General features: G+C 41.9%; 1 protein-coding gene across 3 annotated transcripts in view; it reads left to right on the plus strand.

The window, feature by feature from the left end:
* Positions 1 to 22,159, plus strand: part of KDR (kinase insert domain receptor) — a 42,335-nt gene that overhangs the window by 15,347 nt on the left and 4,829 nt on the right. For 2 of the 3 annotated variants that reach the window (XM_006093958.3, XM_014460192.2), the window contains exons 11-27: positions 285 to 408; positions 915 to 1,023; positions 1,693 to 2,013; positions 4,144 to 4,290; positions 4,627 to 4,758; positions 7,271 to 7,377; positions 7,790 to 7,925; positions 8,297 to 8,401; positions 9,988 to 10,101; positions 10,665 to 10,753; positions 11,346 to 11,499; positions 13,389 to 13,486; positions 15,727 to 15,849; positions 16,005 to 16,116; positions 16,364 to 16,463; positions 16,869 to 16,974; positions 18,036 to 18,187. In XM_006093958.3, coding sequence (XP_006094020.1) covers positions 285 to 408; positions 915 to 1,023; positions 1,693 to 2,013; positions 4,144 to 4,290; positions 4,627 to 4,758; positions 7,271 to 7,377; positions 7,790 to 7,925; positions 8,297 to 8,401; positions 9,988 to 10,101; positions 10,665 to 10,753; positions 11,346 to 11,499; positions 13,389 to 13,486; positions 15,727 to 15,849; positions 16,005 to 16,116; positions 16,364 to 16,463; positions 16,869 to 16,974; positions 18,036 to 18,187 — 2,229 coding nt within the window. The remainder of the gene's footprint in view (positions 1 to 284; positions 409 to 914; positions 1,024 to 1,692; positions 2,014 to 4,143; positions 4,291 to 4,626; positions 4,759 to 7,270; positions 7,378 to 7,789; positions 7,926 to 8,296; positions 8,402 to 9,987; positions 10,102 to 10,664; positions 10,754 to 11,345; positions 11,500 to 13,388; positions 13,487 to 15,726; positions 15,850 to 16,004; positions 16,117 to 16,363; positions 16,464 to 16,868; positions 16,975 to 18,035; positions 18,188 to 22,159) is intronic. The other variant, XM_023758297.1, reaches the window with a different exon arrangement.

The raw sequence follows: 22,159 nt of genomic DNA on the forward strand, positions 1-22,159 counted from the left end.
TCCTTTGAACTAAATTAACTTGAATTGTCTTGTCGATCCAATTTATGAATGGAGGTTTGTTCCCAGAATAGCTGCTTCCCTCCTGTATCCTGAATGGATTTACCTGGAACCTCTTCCCTGGTTGCTGAGGCCTATTTTTAATTGGCATCAAGTCTTGTAACCAGGCAGGGTACATTGAAAGTTATTTCTAAGAACATAATAGCCCAAGTCTGACTACTTTCCTTACTATTGACGTGCATTAAAGAAAAATGTAATCATTATATGATCTGTTATCTCTCTTACAGTCAAGCTGTCTTAATGACAAATCCATACACCTGTAAAAAGTGGAGAAATGTGGAGGATTTCCAGGGAGGAAATAAAATTGAAGTAAACAAAAATCAGTTTGCCCAAATTGAAGGAAAAAACAAAGTGAGTTTGAAGTTCTTTAATTTGCAGATCTGTCTCTCTCTCTCTCTCTTTTATGGAAGGCTGGCATGGAAGCAGGGTATAATAATATGTGAGGAATATTGGAGAATGATAATCAAATAAATCAGATGATAAAACACTAGCATATTAAGTCAGTTTGGAAACACCATTGACTTTTAGAAGCACCACTGACTTATTAATAGCTTAGAGTAAGATAAGACACAAATGCCATTAAATCTAAGCATCTGTTATAAGGTGATTCTGGTTTTACAAGTATGAAAATGAGAAAATATGTTACATTAAAGCACAAGGTTCCCAAAGCCCATTTTGTGCACTGTGTGAGCTAAGCCAGCGTAATATACTTGCATGCATTTGTGAGTGGTCAGTGTAGTAGAATGAATGCAGTAGGCAGGTTATGGGGTGGCTTAATTTTTTAATTTTTTAGTCTGAATGCATGTGCATAAACAGAGCCTCCATTGTTTATGGCCTGGGATTTGTTTTTTTCTCAGACTGTAAGTACCCTTGTCATCCAGTCGGCAAATGTGTCAGCTTTGTACAAATGTGAAGCGGTCAACAAAGCCGGGAGAGGAGAGAGGGTCATCTCCTTTCACGTGACCAGTAAGTGCTGCTCTCCAAGGGGTGGGCTGGATCTCCCGCCAGGTGGGTGCTAAGCTGTCTGATACTCTGTAGCCCTTGCTATTCCTGGGAGTAGCATGGCGTTTAGGAAGAGGACTTGGACTGATAACTGATGCTCTGGTTTATAAATTGAAACTGCTCAGGTACATCCAACTTCACTGGAGAGATCATGGTTTCACATCATGGTTTCACACAGGCTTATAATCACAGGTCCTGCATCATAGTTATGTCTCCATCATCAGAGTCTAGCACAGTGCTCGGCTTATTGGGGTTCAACCAATACTAGTGGGCTTGCTGCTGATGTGTTGACAAGGTTGGGTTTTCTGGAGGCAATTGTAATGACATAGGAACAGTGGCCTCTAAATGCTGCTGATTTTGTCTGTTCATCTGAGTTTTATGGCCAAGCTGTAGCTGATATTTGATAAATATTTGTAAAATTTTATTTACATTTCCAAATAACCTATTTTTGTAAAATAATATTATTTTGGACCTGACCTGTCCATTTTGGCTAGTCTCCTTGTATTACGTTGTGTGGGATTGCTAGAGCTTCACTTATCTTGGTGCTGTACAGCAGGTCTGAAGGCAACAGGAAGATCATAGGGGCCTCCCCAGTTGAATCATTATCTTCTAACCATGGGTTTTACATTTCAGAGGGTCCTGTAATCACTCTGAAGCCTGATACCCAGCCAACCGAGCAGGAGAGCGTGTCTTTGTGGTGCAGCGCAGACAGAACTACATTTGAGAACCTCACATGGTACAAACTTGGCCCACAGACTCTGCCCACACCTATTTGCAAGAACTTGGATGCCCTTTGGAAAATGAATGCCACCATGTTTTCTAATGGCACAAGTGACATTTTGATCATGGAGTTCCAGAATGCATCCTTGCAGGACCAAGGAGACTACGTCTGCTTTGCTCAGGACAGGAAGACCAAGAAAAGGCATTGCGTGGTCAGGCAGCTCACAGTCCTAGGTAAGGAGGCAACTCTGATCTTCTAGAGGCTGTTGAAATGCCTTAAATGTAGTGATTTGAGAAGCTGAGTGAAGACTCCTGCCCTCTAGGAACTTATAAAGTCAACTGGTGCATATTAATCTTATTTACTGAAAGTCCTTGAGGCAAAACGACAAATAATGGTGAAGTGATGGGTTAAAAGGAGAAAATATCTTGGTTCTTTCCAACCCTAAAGGTGCAATAACTCACTAATATCTGCAAGGGATTAGCCTGACCCAGGGAAACTTCTGCCATATTCTTGGGCACTCATTTATGTAAGATTTATGAAATTTCTAGTATGAGCTAGGAGGATGCCAGAAGGTCACAGTGGTGAACAGGTGGACAGGATGAGAACACAGACAGCCACCAGGCAGTCATATACAGTGAGGGCTCTGTGTCTGTGAGGACAGGAATTGTTTTCTGTTTTACTCCTTGCTATGCTGCAGTCATTGAACATTGTGGCACATGCTAGGTTCTCAGCAAGGTACCTGCTACATGAACAGTGCAATGGTGGGGTTGTTTAGGACCTGTGAGAGCCTGTGAGAGTGGTGCTGCACTCAGTGCCTATACCTCTGTGTCATCCGTGTGGTCCTGAGTAGTTCAAGGTCCCTGAGATAATAATTTTGGTGAGCAGATAGCTTTGTGAATTCTCCATGAAGCTCCTCTCTAAATCTCATCTAACCTTAGGCCTTGCACAAAATCTGTGCAGCCATGGCTCTGTCTCTGGGGAGATCAGGCAAATTTGGCGAGTTTCCCTTCATGTCATCTCCCTCCATTTTCTCCTCTCTTTAGTGTCCCTTCCCAGATTCTAAGATGCATGTGTTCTGGTTTTTGTTGTGTGTTTTTTCAATTGTTAGAAAGAGCAACAACTTCCCACATAAACTAATCTATACCAATGTTTTAGAGGAATAATATTTTCAGAGGCCTTGGCATATTTTAAGAGGTATCTTTAGACAGACATTAGGAGGTGTTTTGCTAGTGTTAAGTCTTAGGTGTCAAAAAAAGAGATATTTTTTAGGTGAAATCATCCCAGGGTTCTTCAAAACACATCACACACCATATTTTCTGTTCACCTTGGTAACTGGTCTGGTTTTAAGCTACTGGAAGAATTCAGAAAGAGATGGGAAAGGGGTTCCTGGCCTTGCCACGCCCAGGAAATGGTGCTCACAATGAACTGGTTTGCTTCCCTAAGGACTCCCACCTTGTTTCCCAAAACGTATTCTTAGAAATTGACTAGAGGTCAGGAAATTGGCTTAAACCCCAGTGTAATTTACTGTTAAGGTAATCTCATTTTGCTAAATCTTGAAATAGATTCTTTCAGTGAGATTCCTTCCGATATTTAATTGGTTTGAATAGATATTTCCATAGCACTTTGGTGATTTATAGGAAAAGGGTAAATCTAAAGTTTTTCTGTATATGCATACAAATACCCATGGGCTTACTTTTCTTTGAATCTTCGACTTTCCTTAGGGTATTGGTGTTTTGTTTGTGTTTTAGTGGAAATAGCAATGGACCAGACTTTTAGGTGCACCAGATTCTATTAGTTCACCTTTTTACTGAGTTATAAAGACTTGGGAAAGTTGTTTAACCACCTGAATCACAGTTATTTCAACTATAAAATATAGCTAATACTCCTATCCTGCCCATCATAGGACTGAGAGTAAACAACAGAAATAGTATAAATGAGTTTGTACCAAATAAATACAAGGCACTCTTTGTTTGTTGCATTCTACTGAAGCTTTGCAATTTCCAAAAGAAGCATGGCAGAATTTTAGGGTGTCACCAGCTAGAACTTTTCTGGGAGGGAAACCATGTCTGATTAGAGGAAAAATCCATAAAGGCAACAACCTTTATCCTGTGAAGTGATTACCAGCTTGAATCACTAATATGAATGTTCAAAGAGATGCAGTAACCTGTCTGAACCGTCCTGATTTATTGATTCATTTCACTTTACTCAGTGACCAACGGTACTGGTATCACCCTCTGTGTGTTTTCAGCTTAGTAAATCAACAGTGTACTGTTTACTAAGTTTAAATGGTAACACAGTTTACTGATACTCAAACCATTTCAAAAGTCATACCTAAATGTTCTATTTTCTTTCTGTGTGCAAAGAGCGCATGGCACCCATGATGACAGCAAACCTGGAGAATCAGACCACAAGTATTGGTGAAACCATCGAAGTTTCCTGCCCAGTGTCTGGGAATCCCCCTCCACAGGTTTCCTGGTTTAAAGATAATGAGACGCTCGTGGAAGACTCAGGTGAATAGAACATGTCTATCTCTCCTTGGCTGCAGAATTTTCCTGGAGATGTTGTCCAAAATCCATATTATGTTTTATAATTTGTTTGAGGTAGAAAAAAACAACCATCTAAGTGTCCATGGTCTGGCTCATTTCATAGACTTGGAATCACAGTATTCAGAGCCTTCTTGAATTCTTCTGGAAGCCAGGTGTGATGAGTCAGCAGTTGATGCTATGGACTCTTTGGAGTTAGATAATAGCCAAGATAAAGGGCAGCATTTATATTTTAATTTTTTTCCTGAAAAACTCCACTAGACCACATCATAAATAAAAGCCATAATTTTCTTTCTCTCTTAGGGATCGTACTGAAAGATGGGAACCGGAACCTAACTATCCGAAGGGTGAGGAAGGAGGATGAAGGTTTCTACACCTGCCAGGCATGCAATGTTCTTGGATGTGCAAAAGTGGAGGCATTTTTCATAATAGAAGGTCAGTGGCCAAAACCGGTCTGGCTCAGTGGATAGGGCGTCGGCCTGCGGACTGAAGGGTCCCAGGTTCGATTCCGGTCAAGGGCATGTACCTGGGTTGCGGGCACATCCCCAGTGGGAGATGTGCAGGAGGCAGCTGATCGATGTCTCTCTCCCATCGATGTTTCTGACTATCTGTCTCTCTCCCTTCCTCTCTGTAAAAAATCAATAAAATATATTAAAAAAAAAAAAAGGTCAGTGGAACTTCATAGACACATCAGATGGTTTTAAAAAATTATGTCTCATACTCATACACTTTGGGTGGGAAGATTATAGTTGATTTTTAAATATTCTTTGTACTCTGTAAATTTTCTATTATAAGTATATATTATTTTAATCAGGCAACATAATTACTGTTATTTTCATTTTGTTTGTATCACATTTCTGTCCCTGCAGTTCTCACGGTGGAAAAATTCTTAGCCAGGCAGGCAGAATATCCACCTTTCCCTGATTCTTTTTTTATTTGAATGGCTCAGTGAAATTGTTATGAAATTATACTTCTATATTTATTGAGAAAATCATTAGAATTACTGCCTAGTCATGAAAATAAATGCTATCCAAATAGTCACAAATATGTTCATAGTTTTCATTGGACTAAAAACAATTAAGATTCGTTTGTGAACAATAGACCATTGCTTTTCTGAAATGAAAAATTTGGGGTTCTTATCTGAACTTGAAAAGAAACTTGTCTGTATATGCAAGAATGATGTGAAATCTGGCATTTTCTCAGATGGGAAAGGTAATTTGTGCAGACTATTTTATCTTCAGAAGTGTATTCCTCTTTTTTTTGTTAATAACCATCAGAGGGACAATGAAAGCATATTATGCGGGTGAAGGAATGGTATGCAAGGGGAAGAAAAAAGGGTGGTGACAGGTGGAGGAACTGATGGATTTTTATGAACTCATCCTACCTTGTCTCTCAAAGTCCAAATTGTAGTCCCTTTAATCTATCAAATCTCTGTTGCCAGGTATTGCATCTCAGTACCTTGACTTGTTTTCAAATCTCTAGGCTTATTACCATTTCATAAATTGCACTTGCAAGTAAAGATTTCAAGTGCGTGAAATAGAGATTTCAAGTGACATGGTGGTTTTGTCACCTCCTGAGTGCTTCACGTTTGGGGGAAATTCTAATGGAGACGTCCATTTCTATCCTTTGCTCTGCCTCACCTTGGTTAGCTGTTTGTGGCTGGTTACCAAGAGCTAAGTAGGTAACATTGGCACAGGGATTAGATTTACTTCTCACCTAAGGAAAATACTAAGAAAGGAAGAGATACATGTTTAATTTTCCTGCTAAGTTCCCAAATGTTATTATGGGAATATTAATACACAAACTTATTTTGACAATTGAATCTTTGAACTTCTTACCGTGTATAAATGAGCTTTTAAATCTCTAAGTATAAATAGAGAATTACTTGAGTACATCCACCAGGAAAACATAATCTACTCCCAAGCATCCGTGGTGCTTGCCTCTCAACTGTTAACTCTTATTTTGCTAACTAATTAATTACTTGTCTTTCTGCCTTCTTGAGACTGCCTGGGCCACTCACAGCTTGTGGCCGGTTTGATGCAAGCTGCCCTCAGCCACTGGGGCTCGAAGTGATAATTGCTTCCTTATCAACTCTTTGCTAATCACTCTTAGCAGAAAGCATCCTCTGGGCTCAATTTCTCCCACTCAGAGCTGTCCTCTGGAGCGATGAGCTTCTGCAGCTTTCCTTGCCCACCTTTAGCTTTTTCTCTTCTCTTTCCTTTCCTGAGAGCTTTCTTTAAATATATATGTATATTTTGGTTACAGTTTACATACAATATTGTATTAGTTTCAGATATACAGCACAGTGATTAGACATTGATATAACTTATAAAGTGACACCATTTCTCGTTATTACAACATTATTGACTATATTCCCTTGGCTGTACTTTACATCCTGTGACTGCTTTTATAACTGACAATTTGTATGTCTTAATCTTTTCTCCCTTTTTACCCATTTTCACCAACCTCCTCCCATCTGGCAAACATCAAAATGTTCTCTATGAGTTTGTTTCTATTTTGTTTGTTCCTTGTTAGTCTTTCTCAAAACTATACAGATCAAAACACAGATTATCAGAGTAAAACCAGACATTTACTTTCCCCCATTAGAAGTACTTTTCTTCTCTATAGAACATGATCTTTTTTTTCCCCATCAAAGTCTTCTCTTCTTTCAAACACTTTCTATGGCTGTCTTTGAAGATATTGCTATTTCTACCCTTAATTACTTTAGAATTTTATTGTTGGAAGTTTTCATGAGCAAAGTTTAACAAACTTTAAATTATCCATTAATAATAGGATAAATTCCATCCAAGTTAGAGGTGTGTGACTTTATTCAGGATTCTTCCATGTTGGTAAGCTTGAGATCTTGCTTTAGTGTTTAACGTTGTCATCTTATATCAAAAGATATGAGTTTCCAACTGTTGATGCTCATTCAATTGTGTCTTTTCAGGTGCCCAGGAAAAGACCAACTTGGAAGTCATTATTCTAGTGGGAACTGCTGTGATTGCCATGTTCTTCTGGCTACTTCTTGTCATTGTTCTACGGACTGTTAAGCGGGTAACAAAATAGTTTCTCTTCCATCCCATGCATGTTGGTTTTCATGATTAATGAAAGCTGACTAGGGCTTCTTCCCATTGTTTTGGCTAATGGGCACAGTTTATTTCAATACAATAATATCTTGCCCTCTTTCTTTTGGCTGAACCACTGGGCTTTAATTGATAGAAACCACTAGAGGAGAAAAGGGCTTGGACTGTCTAGTGTAATTAAAATTTAATAACTTAATTCTGAGCTTATTTGGGAGTTGTGGGGACACTGGAAACAGGATTATAATAGGACTACTCTCAAAATCCATGAGTGTTATTTAAAAATGGGACATCAGGAATGGGGCTTCTATCAAAACAGTAACAAGCACACTAAACAACAGCCAAACAACAGAGTGTGTGTGACTTAAAGGAGTAATGATTTCCAGGCCAATGGAGGGGAACTGAAGACAGGCTACTTGTCCATCGTCATGGATCCAGATGAACTCCCCTTGGATGAACACTGTGAACGCCTGCCTTATGATGCCAGCAAATGGGAATTCCCCAGAGACCGGCTGAAACTAGGTATGCTTTCAAATTATATTAATTTAATACTGGATTTATTAAGCCATCTCGTCTTTCTTTAGGATGGTGACAAATCTAGTCTTTACAAATGTTGGATTCTAATTCAGAAATATTCATTTCATTGCTTGAATTTGAATAATTACCCATTTTTGTCACTTAGAAGTAGGGTCCCTTTATAATCATCCAAAGCAGGACATTTAGAGAGTGAAGGGGGTAAATATTGAATAATTAAGCCAGGACAAGGAGTAAACTGGACTGTTCATGTTAAACTGGAATGTATGGTCACTGTACCTCATTGGAATCTCTGCATATCACTTGGGTGGTGTAATAGCCCAGATCTGTTTTATTGTTGCTGTCACTGTTGACTGTAGGTAAGCCTCTTGGACGTGGTGCCTTTGGCCAAGTGATTGAAGCGGATGCCTTTGGAATCGACAAGACAGCAACTTGCAAGACAGTGGCCGTCAAAATGTTGAAAGGTAAAAGCAAAATTATATGGTGATGAAACCCTCTATCTGTTTCATCTGGTCTTTACACATGATGGAAAGGCTTGTATCAGCGGCTCTGTGGTTAGGTGGACCCACTAGCCAAGCATGCAGTCAACTTATATACTTTTGTGAAAATCTTTTATAGCTTCATGCCAGGGTACATGGCCAGGGAGGCAAAGTTAGGGATGAATTTCAGCAACACCCCCTCCCCACCTTGCCTGGGAGTCCTTGTGCAAGACACAGCTTGCACAACTGTAATGAGTGAGTGGCCTGGCTACGGGGGGGGGGGGGTGTAGTGGGGGGGGGACACCTTGGTTACATAAAAATTATTTCTTACTTTATTATGGTGCTTTAGTAAGATAATTATAGACCATTAGAACATGAAAATAAATTTGATATAATAAATAAAAATACTATAGTAGAGTACAAAAACAGCATGCTCCCTAGAATTGTAATATGTTAAATATTTCACATATAAAAGATAATATAAAAAATAAGGATGGTGTGCTAGGATAAAAGGATTATGGGTGATATTTAAAAAATTAACAACTTTGTGAATAATTGTTAATCCTAATAGTAATGGAAGTCTGGACTTGCTATTTTAATTTGGGGAGGTGATGCATACAAAACCCTTTGCTCCAGTTGTGATGTGCTTTTATTGATGGAGATGATGCTACCTACCCTCTGTCAATAGGTCTTGATGGCATTTCAAAGCCATCTCTCCCCTTTTGCCTGTTCTCTCTTGTGGCCAAAGGGATATGTAATTTTGAGGTGGCTTATCAGGACCTGAGGTGTGGACCATGTCTGTGAATTATAGGGAAGTCTACCGGTTGGTGCTGGATCAAACTTACACTTTTAGCCTCATCAGCTTCGTGTGCCAACTGGCCTTGCCAGCTGGCCCTTGTTAAGTTTCCTGCTCAGCAAAGATTGGCGGGAACTTCGGCATAGCCCTGAACACATGAGGATATTTAATCCATGGTATTGCTTCCTTACGAGGAAGCACGAAATAATCAGGCCCCAAGAAGCATAGTAAACCCGGTAAATGAAAATCCAATTTTACAAAAGAATAAAATCTGGGCACAATTCCATTTGCAGATGTATTCTCCACTTTGCAAAAGAGTCCACAATGGGTTCCTTTAAATATCAAACATTCTGAGTGCACTTAAAGGAAGATTTTGATTTAGAATTAGAAAATGTAATTTATACTTGACTTCCAGGGGAATGCACTAGTTTGCAAATAGGGCTACAGTTGTATCATCGCTGGAGGGAAAGTTGCAGAGCTTCATCAGTCTTCCCAAAGTAATGGCCACACTCTTTTTTTTTAAATATATTTTATTGAGTATTTACAGAGAGGAAGGGATAGAGATAGAGAGTCAGAAACATCAATGAGAGAGAAACATCAATCAGCTGCCTCCTGCACATCTCCTATTGGGGATGTGCCCGCAACCCAGGTACATGCCCTTGACCGGAATCGAACCTGGGACCCTTCAGTCCGCAGGCCGATGCTCTATCCACTGAGCCAAACCGGTTTTGGCATGGCCACACTCTTGATTTCCCTCTTCCCCCTGTATTTGTAGAGGGAGCAACACACAGTGAACACCGAGCCCTCATGTCTGAACTCAAGATCCTCATTCATATTGGCCATCATCTCAATGTGGTCAATCTTCTAGGCGCCTGTACCAAGCCAGGAGGTGAGTATCTGTGGATGGTTCTGGTTGCGCGATTTGGGCATATGCATCTCTGCTAGTCTTTGAGGGAAACCATTCAACTCTCATGGCCTTGATTTCCTTAACTTAGGATACTTTGCGAGATTTTCAGATACTTATAAATATATTTCATGGAGGTTAAGTGGGCACTATAAATAATTCTGGATCTTCCTATGAAATAAAAAATGTCACATCACTATAATGCAGTTTGCCACTTGTGCAATAGGTGTTCAGATAAGAAAAATAAACTTCCCCCCAAAATTAAAAACAAAGGACCTTAACAGTAGTTTCTCCTAAAATGGAGGCATCTTAGGTGATTGTATAGAAAAGCAAGTGGGTGGGTTTTTATTTTTTATTTTTGTCAATCTTGTGGAATTGCCTTTTGGAAAAAGCAAAGCTACAATATAAGGGGATTATGACCAGCTGATTCCTATGATCCTGTCCCCAGTAAAAGGTTGTAGCATTTCTCTGGTATTTTCTGATTCAAAAATATGTTAAACACTTAGTGAGAAATATTTTCCTTTCTTGACATTCTGTGCTTTCCACAGGCCCACTCATGGTGATTGTGGAATTCTGCAAGTTTGGGAACCTATCAACTTACTTAAGGAGCAAGAGAAATGAATTTGTCCCCTACAAGGTATGTCATTTCCTAACTCAACTCTGGCTACATTGTAAAATGGAGGAAAATTCAGAGCGGTACAGATTCAATTTTTTGTTAAAATTCTGTGAAAAACTTGTGAGGAATCTTCTTGAATTACCTCTTGAGTGTTGTAACCTCCTCTTTTACCTTCTGGGGGCTCTAATCTTCTCATGTTTTATTTTTGTGACTTTAATCTACTGACCCATTATAGATGGGGCCTGAGGAAGGGAGAAGGTGGGCGTAGTTACGGATAGGGACAGTTCTGGATTAGTTTCTCTCTCCCCTATTTGACCCTGGTGAGTGGAAATCGCTCTGTAAAGAGCACTCTAATATTAGAAGTGTGTCTGAGTGAAACTTGAAATAAGGCATTTAGTTCTGTGAGCTAAAAAAAAAAAGGAGCTAGACTTGGTGGAAGAAAATCTATTATGTAGAACACTTGTCTAAAATTTTCATAATCTTGACATTGATGTCATTCTGGTCTGCTTTTTAATAGTTACAATTGTTTCCAAAGCTTACTACATTTTAGAGATCCATTTTGTAGTCGAGGAGTTTGTTCACGTGTGTTGTTTTTTGTGTGTGTTTTTTACAGACCAAAGGGACACGATTCCGTCCAGGGAAAGAATACGTTGGGGAAATAACCATGGACCCTAAACGCCGCTTGGACAGTATCACCAGCAGCCAGAGCTCAGCCAGCTCTGGATTTGTGGAGGAGAAATCCCTCAGTGATGTGGAGGAGGAGGAAGGTACCTGCCATTGCTTTCTCCACACATCACTCACGCTCTTGTAGGAACAGACAAGGTGACAGGGTGTAACGAGAGATTTTGCCAAGGGAAAAGTCCAACACTACCCAATATTTGAATTTCTAGACTGGCTCCATTTAGTCTCCGAAAGGTGGAGTGTGGAAGCAGGTTAGGCTGTAAGACAAAGCCTGGCTAGCCTGAGAAATCTCAAACCCCAGGAGAACTGAGCAATAGGCAACTGTCAAACCAATGCTCTTAAAATATTGGCAGGAGAGACTCAGAGCTGTGTTCTAGAAGGGCAAAGGAGGCTCTCTCTGGTGGCTAATCAGCTTCCCTGTTGCCCAAAGCAGTTCAGCCCCACACTGATTACTTCACCAGCACAGCAGAAGTTCAGTTAGTTATACCCAACCTTCTCCAAGGCAGTGTAGGGGGCATCTGTTGTTTCTATGCCACCCTACCTGGCTTATCAAGTCTTCCTTTCACCCACACTTCCTCAGAGGAGTCTTGGTAAATACACCTTTCTTTACCCAGTTATGCTTCCTAGGATAATGTAGGGCTCTTTCTGAGTGGTGCTGTGTTCCCAGCCGAACTTCCAGGATTTCTTCCGACTCCAGGATACACCATATATCCGCTTCCCTCAGAAGGAGCAGAGGGAGCTCCATGGATATAGAGACAGGGCTTCCCGACATCTGCCTCCTTTTGAGGCATGAGCTCTAAGTAATCTAATCATGAAATAGTGGGAGAAGACACTCACTATTTCCCTTGACCTGAGGCCATGGGTAGTACTGAAATCCAACTTCTTTCCCTTAGAAGCCTGGCAGGCAGTGTGAGGCTGGACGGTGGTCTAGAAGAGTATGGGAAGGTTGTCTAGACCTCACGTAACCGGACCCACCCTGAGTGGAGCCATCTCTGCCCTATCCTTCTCTCTCACAACATGGTAGCCAGTGAGCTGGAAACCCAAGGGATTGAGGTAGTAAGTTGGAGTAGAAGGAGTGTAGGATTTTCCCTCCATTTCTTCATTTGGAAAATGAAGGGTTTTCACTAATTATTCACAGACAGCTCTCTGGGTCTAAGTGTAAAAAGTCATTTGAGAAAATGGTTTGAAGCCCTTTTAATACTTACAAGGTTATTACAGTTGACTTTTCATTTACTTTGGTAATTGTCTCCAGGAAAGTAGCCATGTCTTATCTTATCTGATGAAAGTTAAGAGATGTTGAAACACCCATTAATGTCTTAGTGTTTATTTGTACCAGTTGCACGGATGTAAATACCACCAATTTACGTAAATTTGTCATTTCTCTTCACGTTCGTATTATCTTTCATTCATATCCTTGAAGGAAGAAAGCATCCTTGTAGGCCAGGTTTATTGTGTTTACAGCACTTTCTCATATTGAAAGTGAGAGAAGTAAATATATTTCTGGTATTTTTAGTTATCCGTTGTAGATTATAATTTGACCTTTGTTCTTTGTCCCAGGACAAAGCCTGGAGAGAAAAGATTCAGTGACCCTGAATATTGTTGTTTTATTTTTAGAGTTCTTGATATGAAACTATTGTTTACCCCTCCGGGTACATGAAAAAAACAACAGTTTAGAACAGTACATTTGAAAAAGTCCTCTTTCACCCTGGTATCTGCACCAATTTCACCTCTATTCTGTCTCCTGGATTTGCTGGTTCAGTTTGGCTGAAATGGAAAAACTGTTTTTGCTAAAGGGTATGATGAAGGCTAATAAACTGGTGTTCAGAAAATTTACAGAAGATAGAGGCATTTTCTTTCTTCTTGTATTTCCCGAAATTTAACTCCCACGTTATAAAATGAAGACTATTCTAACAAACTTATAAACAAATAGCTTCTGGTGGAAATACTGATCTCTGTCTCCTGCTCCTTCTGGCAGTTTCTGAAGACCTGTACAAGAACTTCCTGACCTTGGAGCACCTCATCTGTTACAGCTTCCAGGTGGCCAAGGGCATGGAGTTTTTGGCGTCTCGGAAGGTAAGACAGCTCAAGGGGAAACAGTGCCTCTTCAGTTCATAGATTTGGAAATAAGACCCCCAGTGCCAGGCATTGGTGTTTGTTTGGGACTGTAATTCATTCACTACTCCTGGGATCATGAAGAGACTCTATTGCGGAGGCCCCTTTTTCTGCTTTTTAAGGGGATATAGAGATTTCACGAAATTAATTTATGTGATTTTTGAGCCTCTGATTATTGAGCATCTCCGAAGGGCAAGCAGTCTTCTAAGCACTAAGGATACTGTCTGAGCAAGCAGGCAAAACTTCTAGCTTCATGGAGTTTGCATTCTCACGGGTTGAGCGAACAGTAAATATCAACAGGTAAAATACATAGTAGGTCAGATGGGGGTAAGTGCTGTGGGGAAGAATAAGCAGGGAAGGTTATGGAGTGTGCAGGAGTGGCATACTGTGTGCGCATGCTCCTATGTTTGTGTACACCAGTTTTAAACAAAGTGGCCAAGGAAGGCTTTATAAGCATATGACATGTGAGCAATGACCTGGAAGAGGTGAGGGACTGAGCCTTGCAGATATGTTTATTTTTAATTTATTTTACATTCATCACCATCCATCAAGAAGTATTTGTTAGTGGTATAATTAGAAACCAGGAAGGACAGGCTTCAGATGAGAGAGATTAAAAGAGCTAAAATTAGAAAAGTAGGCCAAACAAAGGCTGAGGTGGGACGTGACAAGTTACAAATATTCCAAAAGTTGTAAACACCAAGGAGGGAGCAAGGTTGGCTGAAGTCACCTCTCTGGCAAAAGGTACAATGGGTGGTTTGACATTAAAAAAAAAAAATCATCAAATTAAGTGTCAAGAAAAATTGTTGGTTGGCAAAACGCATTTGCTGCTGCAGCCTCCTGGGGGAAGAAAGACTAAGTTTTGGGTTTTTTGGTTTGTTTATTTGCTTTTTGTTTTTTCTAAATTAGAGTAAACTTCCTAATCCACTTATTTTTCTGAAATGTAAAGGTCATGACAGCTTTCAGAGCTTCAGGATCTCAGCTATATCGGTGGGGAGCTCTTGTCTTCCCTCCCACAGGGAAGGCAGAGAAGCAGGCTCTTACAGGATTTTCCCAAAGACGAAGGCCCTTTGCCCTTCTGATTTTTTAAAATTACCTTTTTTAAGGCCAGAGCCTGCCATTTAGTCAGGGCTCCTTTCAGGGACTGGGCAGGGAATGGGGAGGAGGGAGATCCCTTAGCTTCCCTTGCATCTACCCAGTGATTCATTGAATATCACTTGGTTGTTGGGCTAAAAAAGGAAGCTCTTAGGTTGGAAAGAAAGTAGGGAGGGCTGTCTGTTTTTTGGAATCCCCTGTTGCTCAGGCATGCTAGATGATGTGCTTTTAAATATGCCTCATTCAGAGGGAAGAACTACACTGACGTGAGGTGTGAGGTGCAGGGCGGCCAGTAACACGTGTGCACTGGCCTAAGAATTCGCATCTACGCCTTTTATTCACTTAAAAATGTTCCCCTTGACTCTGATTCTCTCACCAATCGACCAGGTGGAGCTAACGCTGCTCAGTAGTAGGAAGTTAGGTGAAGTTGGGGGATATAGAGAAGGGAGAAACGGGAGCGGGAAAGACTAGAAGGAAAGCCGAGGAGAGTTGGTTTTCCTTTTCAGTGCACCAGAGGATCAACCTGGCTAGTGAGAAGCTGACATTGCTTCTGTGGGCCTTTATGATAACCCTACACTTTGAAAACAGGATGAGCCCCACTGGGAACTGTTTATCAGCGCCAGTGCAGCTTCAGTTACATATGGAATGGGGAAACCAACAAAGGCACCAAACCAGTGAGAGCCCCTTGTTCCTGGTTTCCGTGCATTCATTCAAAATAAACCCCATTCTGGGGCGTCCCTTAGAATAACATGTTTCAACCGTATATGGAGCCGGGCAAAAGGGATGTGTGGATGTGACCAGAAACACATTCTTAATTGTGTCCAAGAGAAGTCTATTTATGACTCCCTCATCATACTATAACTTAATTATTTAACTCCAAAATCTGGGGCTGTTTATGGAATAAGCAGATGTGCGTCTCAGCGAACCTCAGACTTTTCCCCTGAAGTGTTGATAAAAGATATTAACCTGGTGCTTGTTAATCAGTTGGTTTTCTGATGTGGGTGGGTTTTTTTTTGTGTGTGTGTTTTTTTTTTAAAGCATGAGGTCACAACAGATGTAGAAAAGATCAGCTGTGCTGAAATCTAAAGCACACACGATTCTTTTTGCAGTGTATCCACAGGGACCTGGCGGCACGGAATATCCTCTTGTCGGAGAAGAACGTGGTTAAAATCTGTGACTTTGGCTTGGCCCGGGATATTTACAAAGACCCTGATTATGTCAGAAAAGGAGATGTAAGTTTCAAAGATGAACCTAGTGACCTGTTAATCTGCAGAATTCAAACTCCTCTTTGCAAACTTCAGGACCTGTGTTCAGGAGGAAAGGAAGTGTTTTTCCTTTTAGAAAGTTGCTAAGTTGGAATCTGATTCCTTGTCTTCTACCCGCTTAGGCACGCCTCCCTTTGAAATGGATGGCCCCAGAAACAATTTTTGACAGAGTGTACACGATTCAGAGTGACGTGTGGTCCTTTGGTGTCTTGCTCTGGGAAATATTTTCCTTAGGTAAGTCACTTTTCTTGGTCCTTCCATCCAGACTCCAAATAAAATGATAAATCAGTGGCCCGCAATCACCTTTCCCTGTCTTATATTCAACCTTTATTGGGTGAAACTTACTCGCAAGCTTTGTGTTGTAAAACCTTAAAAAAAGAAAGAAAAAATATATAGGTGATCAGTATGTTCAAGAAGCAGGTTCGGGGCTTTCTATAAGAGAACATCAAATAACAAACATCCCATTCCTGTCTTATTCTAGGTGCTTCTCCATATCCTGGAGTAAAGATTGATGAGGAATTTTGCAGGCGATTGAAAGAAGGCACTAGAATGAGGGCCCCTGATTATACCACACCAGAAATGTAAGATTTTAAAAGTATCCTTTGATTCTCTTTCTTTTTTCACAAAATCTCCCTGCCTAGAAGACATTATATGTACCTCTTCGCGGCCCAGTTTGTGTCCTACTTCTTTCTTGTAGTCCCTCCTTGAAAATCTCAAGCACAAAGCTATCCCTTCTTGAAATGACAGCATGATATCTATACCATTCAATTAGTTTTTTAAAAAATTATATCTTGATCTGTAATTTTCCTTTCTGTACACATCTGATGCTCCAAGTGTAGGGGAGCACCAAGTGTCTTTTGTATCCCTATTGAGCATCTTGGCTCCTGGTAGACTCTTTGTAACTGTTTACTTATTCAAGTGCTTGTTTTCAGCATCAGACCAGGAGGAAAGAGGCAGTTAATAACATCAGTGTTTTGCTTTTCTAGGTACCAGACCATGCTTGACTGCTGGCATGGGGAGCCCAATCAGAGACCCACGTTTTCAGAGCTGGTGGAACATTTGGGAAATCTGTTACAGGCTAATGCTCAGCAGGTTTGTGACCTCCATCCAATAAACTTCTTTAAAGAGTACTTTGGTGTCTAGGACTTCTCTACTGCCTAGACCTTGTCATGGCCACCATGCTATATTCTCAGCCACTGAATAAGGAGCTATATTCTTTTCAGCTTCTAGTCCTAATTCATATCCTGGGAGCAGACCACTCTTATTCCTACCAATGCATCTTTTTAAGCCTTCAGATGCTCTTCTAAAGTAACAACAACAACAAATTTGTAAAGTTGATGTAAAGAATATCAACAATGGGTGGAATTTCAAGGAATTTTTAATATATTCTGCAGGCAAACACACATAGCTTTATTTTCCCCCCAGTAAAAATCCGAGGCCTCCATAACTTCCATGGGAGGATTTTAGACTTGTAGCCTTTACCACTAGAAAGCTAATCTGTAGTCAACACCTCTTACTACAATGAATGGAAGCCAATTTCCTCCTGCTTTTCTTTTGAACAGCTGGGGGACAGTGGATCAAATCTGTCTTTATCATGACCCTTTCAAACATTTAAAGGTATCATCTTGCCCTTTTTTCTTTTTTTTTATGAAATAATGTTAAATTGGGCGACCTTTGCTTTTAGAAGACCTGTTTTCCTGCACATTTATTGCTTTTCTCTAGACCGAGATCAGTTTTTCCATTGCCTTGGAATGTAGAGGCTAAAATTGGACAACATGCCCTTTAAAGGTCCTGGCCTGTGTGGGTAGGGCTTTGTGAACAAATGATTTCTCAGCTCTGCGGGGCCCTGCGTGTTCTGTGGCTGCATCTGTGCCCACAGCCTGCTTGGTCTTCATTGTGGCCACAGTGCTCGGTGTCCCCTTACCCATCTGCTTAGTCATGAGCTCCTTGCGTATACTTTCATGCGCACATCCCTTTCAAGTGCCCTTTTGTTTTGACAAGACATTTTTAATGTTGTCTTAAAGGTTTACATTTCCGACATGAAGGCAACAGACCCCATAACCAAGAAGCTCCCTCGGCCTTTGTTTTTTTTCATGAAAAGGCCCTGGGAGGACTGCAGCCATAACAATAGCACTCTGTGTTTATTGTTTCAGGATGGCAAAGACTACATTGTCCTTCCGATATCAGAGACTTTGAGCATGGAAGAGGATTCTGGACTCTCTCTGCCCACCTCACCTGTTTCCTGTATGGAGGAAGAGGAAGCGTGTGACCCCAAATTCCATTATGACAACACAGCAGGAATCAGGTACTATATATGGCCAACCTCCCCTGTTCATGGGGGGGGCGGGGGGTGCTTCAAGGTCACCTTGGGGAGGGGGTGGAAGGAAGACATGTCATAAAGCTGCTGCGTCCCACTTCCACATTAAACCGTAGCCCTGAGGCTAATAGAAAGAGAAGCGCTCCTTGAAGAGGGCCCGGGTAGGTGCGTTTCCGCCCATCTGTAGCCCACATTGCTGCTGTAGCTCTTCCTTTTCAGAATTGTAAGCCCTGCAGCTGCAAATAGCTGGAATGCCACAGTTTGTTAATCTCCAGAAAGAGAGACCAATTTTACAAAGACATCTGTATTTAAATTATCCCCATGTACTCTTTTATTAATGTGAATTAAATGGCTCAGGAAAGACTCAGGAAGGAGGAGTTCTGTGCCTATATGAAAACACACTTGGGCCTCTGGGGCTAGGATGCAGTGTGCCAGGGGGATGTGCCCTGGATTAGACCGGACAGCACATCTTCAGAAACCCCTCCCAAGTCTGATTTTCAGGGTTTTATTTGCATAATGAGACTTCTGGGCTTATTTAAAACACGTGCACTGCAGTCCCACCCTGGTTTGTAAAGGGGTTCCGAAGGCAGCTTTCTTTTTTCTGTCTCCCAGCACCTGTGCGTGAGGAAAAAGTTGATATGGTTTTCTACATTCTGATATGAAAATTGCCTTTTGCTAAGCCCGGGACTACTTCCCTTTGCTTTGTTTCTTCTCACACCACTTTGGGTGTTTTCCTCCTCCAACTGGACCCGCTGACAGCATGGGCCCAAGCTGCCCTGGTGTTGTGCTGTGGCTAAGGGAGGGATGCAGGCCTTGAAGCCCTTGGCCAGGTTGCCACATAGAAGAGGAGGAGGCACCTGGACAGTTTGTGCCATGGAATCGCACTGGGCAGCGGAAACTCTGTTGAGAGACAAGAAAGCTCAGAGGGGTTAGAGGCCAACAAGTGAACTGCCCATTCCTTTTTGTCAAGGACTCTTGGCATTTTTCAAACAGCTTTTCCTTCTATTTTCTGATTTTGCACACATGATAACTCTGTGTTAGGCAAGGTAGAAACTGTTACCTTTTTTGATGTAGATATTGAACGTGCGGCTCAGAGGGATTACCTGGGGGAATACAATATTGTGATTCAAGATCCAGATAGAAGTGGCGTGGACGCCCAGGTCAGCCCCTTAGCAGCTGTGTGCTCTGGGGCAGATCTTCACTGGGACTGAGGCCAGATCCCTGGTGTTCGAAAATGATTGTTTGGAGAATTACCGATATAACGTATTTCCAAGGGAATACACTGGCACTTAGGGAGCACTCCATAAATTATAGTTCTTACGTGAGCTGCTTAAATCACATCCCCAGGATGAATCCAGTTTCTCTGATATCGAACGCAGTGCCGCTTTCTCCCTCACCAAAGAGGGGCTGTCAGAGAGAACGAGCAATGGAATGAACGCCTACAGTTCCACTCCCGAGTTTTTAAAAAAAGTCCTAGTTCAAGTTCAGCTGGCCTTCTGGTGTGGTAATTATTCCCGCAACACTATTGCCTTCTCGTTGATCGGAAAGCCATTTGATCCTGAAGTCTGTTCCTTAGGTTTTCTGTGACCAGGTGGAATGAGGACCAAGTCGGCAGCATCTTGGCTGGCGTGGGCGCTTTGCATATGGTGCTGAGAGTGGATGAAGTCATGTTTGTGTAATGGAAGTGCCAAACGCGGTGCAGGATCTGAGACAGGGCTGCTAACATTTATCCCCAGAAGCGTGGACAAATGTGACATCACACTCCAAGCACAGGCCTGGCTTCTATTTTCTGCCTGTGATTTTTGAATTGGCCTTTCCAGTTCAGTTTCTCTTTTATCCAGCCATAATTTGAAAAATAAAATGGAAATTGGAATCTTTTGTCTGCATGCCCTCCCCAACCGCCTCCACCTTTTCTCCTTTTATAAAAATAAGACTCCACGGTCACATTTTAATCATCTGGGTTCAAAGAAAGGCGGAATGGAGGCATCTGCACACGGCACACTTCATTTTGTGCTTCTGCTTCCCTGGGGAGAGAGAGCCGAGGCGGGGGTACCCCTCAGCGGACTTGTTTCCTCCTCTCCCAAATTTCCAGTCAAGTAGAAAAGCTGAGGAGTCTTTCTCACTTGCTTCCTCCCTCTACTTTTCAATTCCATTGCATTATAAGTAGAGCTGGACAGAGGCATCACTGTGGGAGCCAACCTCATGATTTGCTGCCTGGTTAAAAATATGTGTTCAGCATTTATTTAGAGAGAGGCTGAGAGGTGTGCGGGGGGAAGGGTGGGGAGGAAGGACCACCGGTGGCTAGACTTAGCTTTGTCTCTTGTTTCCCCTGCGGATCAGCTCTGGCCCCGGGTTTGCATGCTTCTTGCAAGAAAACACATATTAATTGCACTCATCTTTCTTTGAAGGCAGTTTGGGGACCATCTGCGGTTGCTCCATCATTTCCCCTGGTAGTTTCACGTCCCACTCCAAGCAGCTTATCAAAGATTTCTTTTCAGTTCTCTCACAGAGAAAGGTTTTGGCACACAGCATCTTCTTCATTTTGGTTAATTGCTGGTGATGACTAAATGTTCCTTGAAGATTGATGCTTGGGACAGTCTGCTAGCTAGAGGTTTCTGAATTTGGCTCTGATTTTAGACAGCTTGAAGCAAAACTGTCCTTTTTCCATCTTTTGTCTATCTTATACCCCAGAGACCCCTTCTCCCCACCAAGTCTCATCACACAGTCTGGCCACACATGGGAGAGAGCAGTGCTGTGCACATACTAGGTACTTAATAAAAACCTGAACAATCAATCATATGCACTGCTCTCTTCTTCTTTTTCCTTCCTGGTACTTTTCCAAGGGAGTTAACGTAGAGCAGGGTAAAACAAAACAAAAAAGCCAACAAAAACAACAACAAAAAACACCACCTACATGGGCTTTAGTGTCTAATACCAAAGTGTGAATCCATTGTGTTCTAGCCATTTCCTCCCTAAATAACACACACACACACACACACACACACACAACACACACACACACACACACACACACACACACACACACACAACCTGTTTTGTAGTTTTGGGAGGAACAAATGCAGCAATATCCATGAAAATGCCTTTTTAACTGTGAGGAGCCATCAACTTTTGGAGTTACTGGGCTCAGAAGTCAAGGAGCTGCCCTTTCTAAGGAAGCGGCGTTATTGCCCAGGGTCACCAATTTTAGTTGATTCTGTATCCTGAATATCTCTTGAATCTGTCCGCTTCTCCCAATCCTGTAAGCGTCACCTTTCTTTAGGCTCCTCTTCTTTCTCCCAGATGAGTGGGGTTGCCCCCTCATTGGTGTCACTGGCTCTGGTCTTACCCTCCTCAACCCTAGAGAGAGGTGCTGTTTGTGAAGATGCCACATGACGATGGTTGAGGAGCATCTAGCACAGAGCCTGGCACATGATGGGATTCCTGAATGAGGGAGTGAATGAATGGTTGACTATGCTTCCAATAGTTTTGAGCAACTGCCACTTTTCGGGACTGAACTTAGGAGAAGGGGGCTTTTTCTGTCTCCACGTATATCGTGTCTTGTTTCTTGTGGAGATTCCTGAGTGAGGATGTCACTGTGAACTTCACTGGCTCCTCTCTGTAGGAGGAAGAACCAGCCTCCTGGGGCAGGAGAGGGAAACTTGGTTTTAATTCTCTTCCTTTGGCCCAAGCGAGTCCTCACTCCACTCATTCACAGAAAACATAAGGAAACACAAGTTAGTACATCCAGAAGGTTGCCTACGGTGGAAAGCATGCTAGGAAAAGAGTGAAGACTGAATTTGCTGTCCCTCCCTGCGAAAGGGCTCCCCTGCTCACCACTCAGGCTGTCAGTGATGTTAACCAGATGGCTCAGACTCACCCAAAGTCACAAGGCAGGGAAGGAGCACCCCCTGGACACGGGAGATGTTGTCTGACAAGTCCCAGTCTTTGGGCTCCTGAGGG

Source organism: Myotis lucifugus, unplaced genomic scaffold, assembly GCF_000147115.1.
Source record: "Myotis lucifugus unplaced genomic scaffold, Myoluc2.0 scaffold_127, whole genome shotgun sequence".
NCBI lineage: Eukaryota > Metazoa > Chordata > Mammalia > Chiroptera > Vespertilionidae > Myotis > Myotis lucifugus.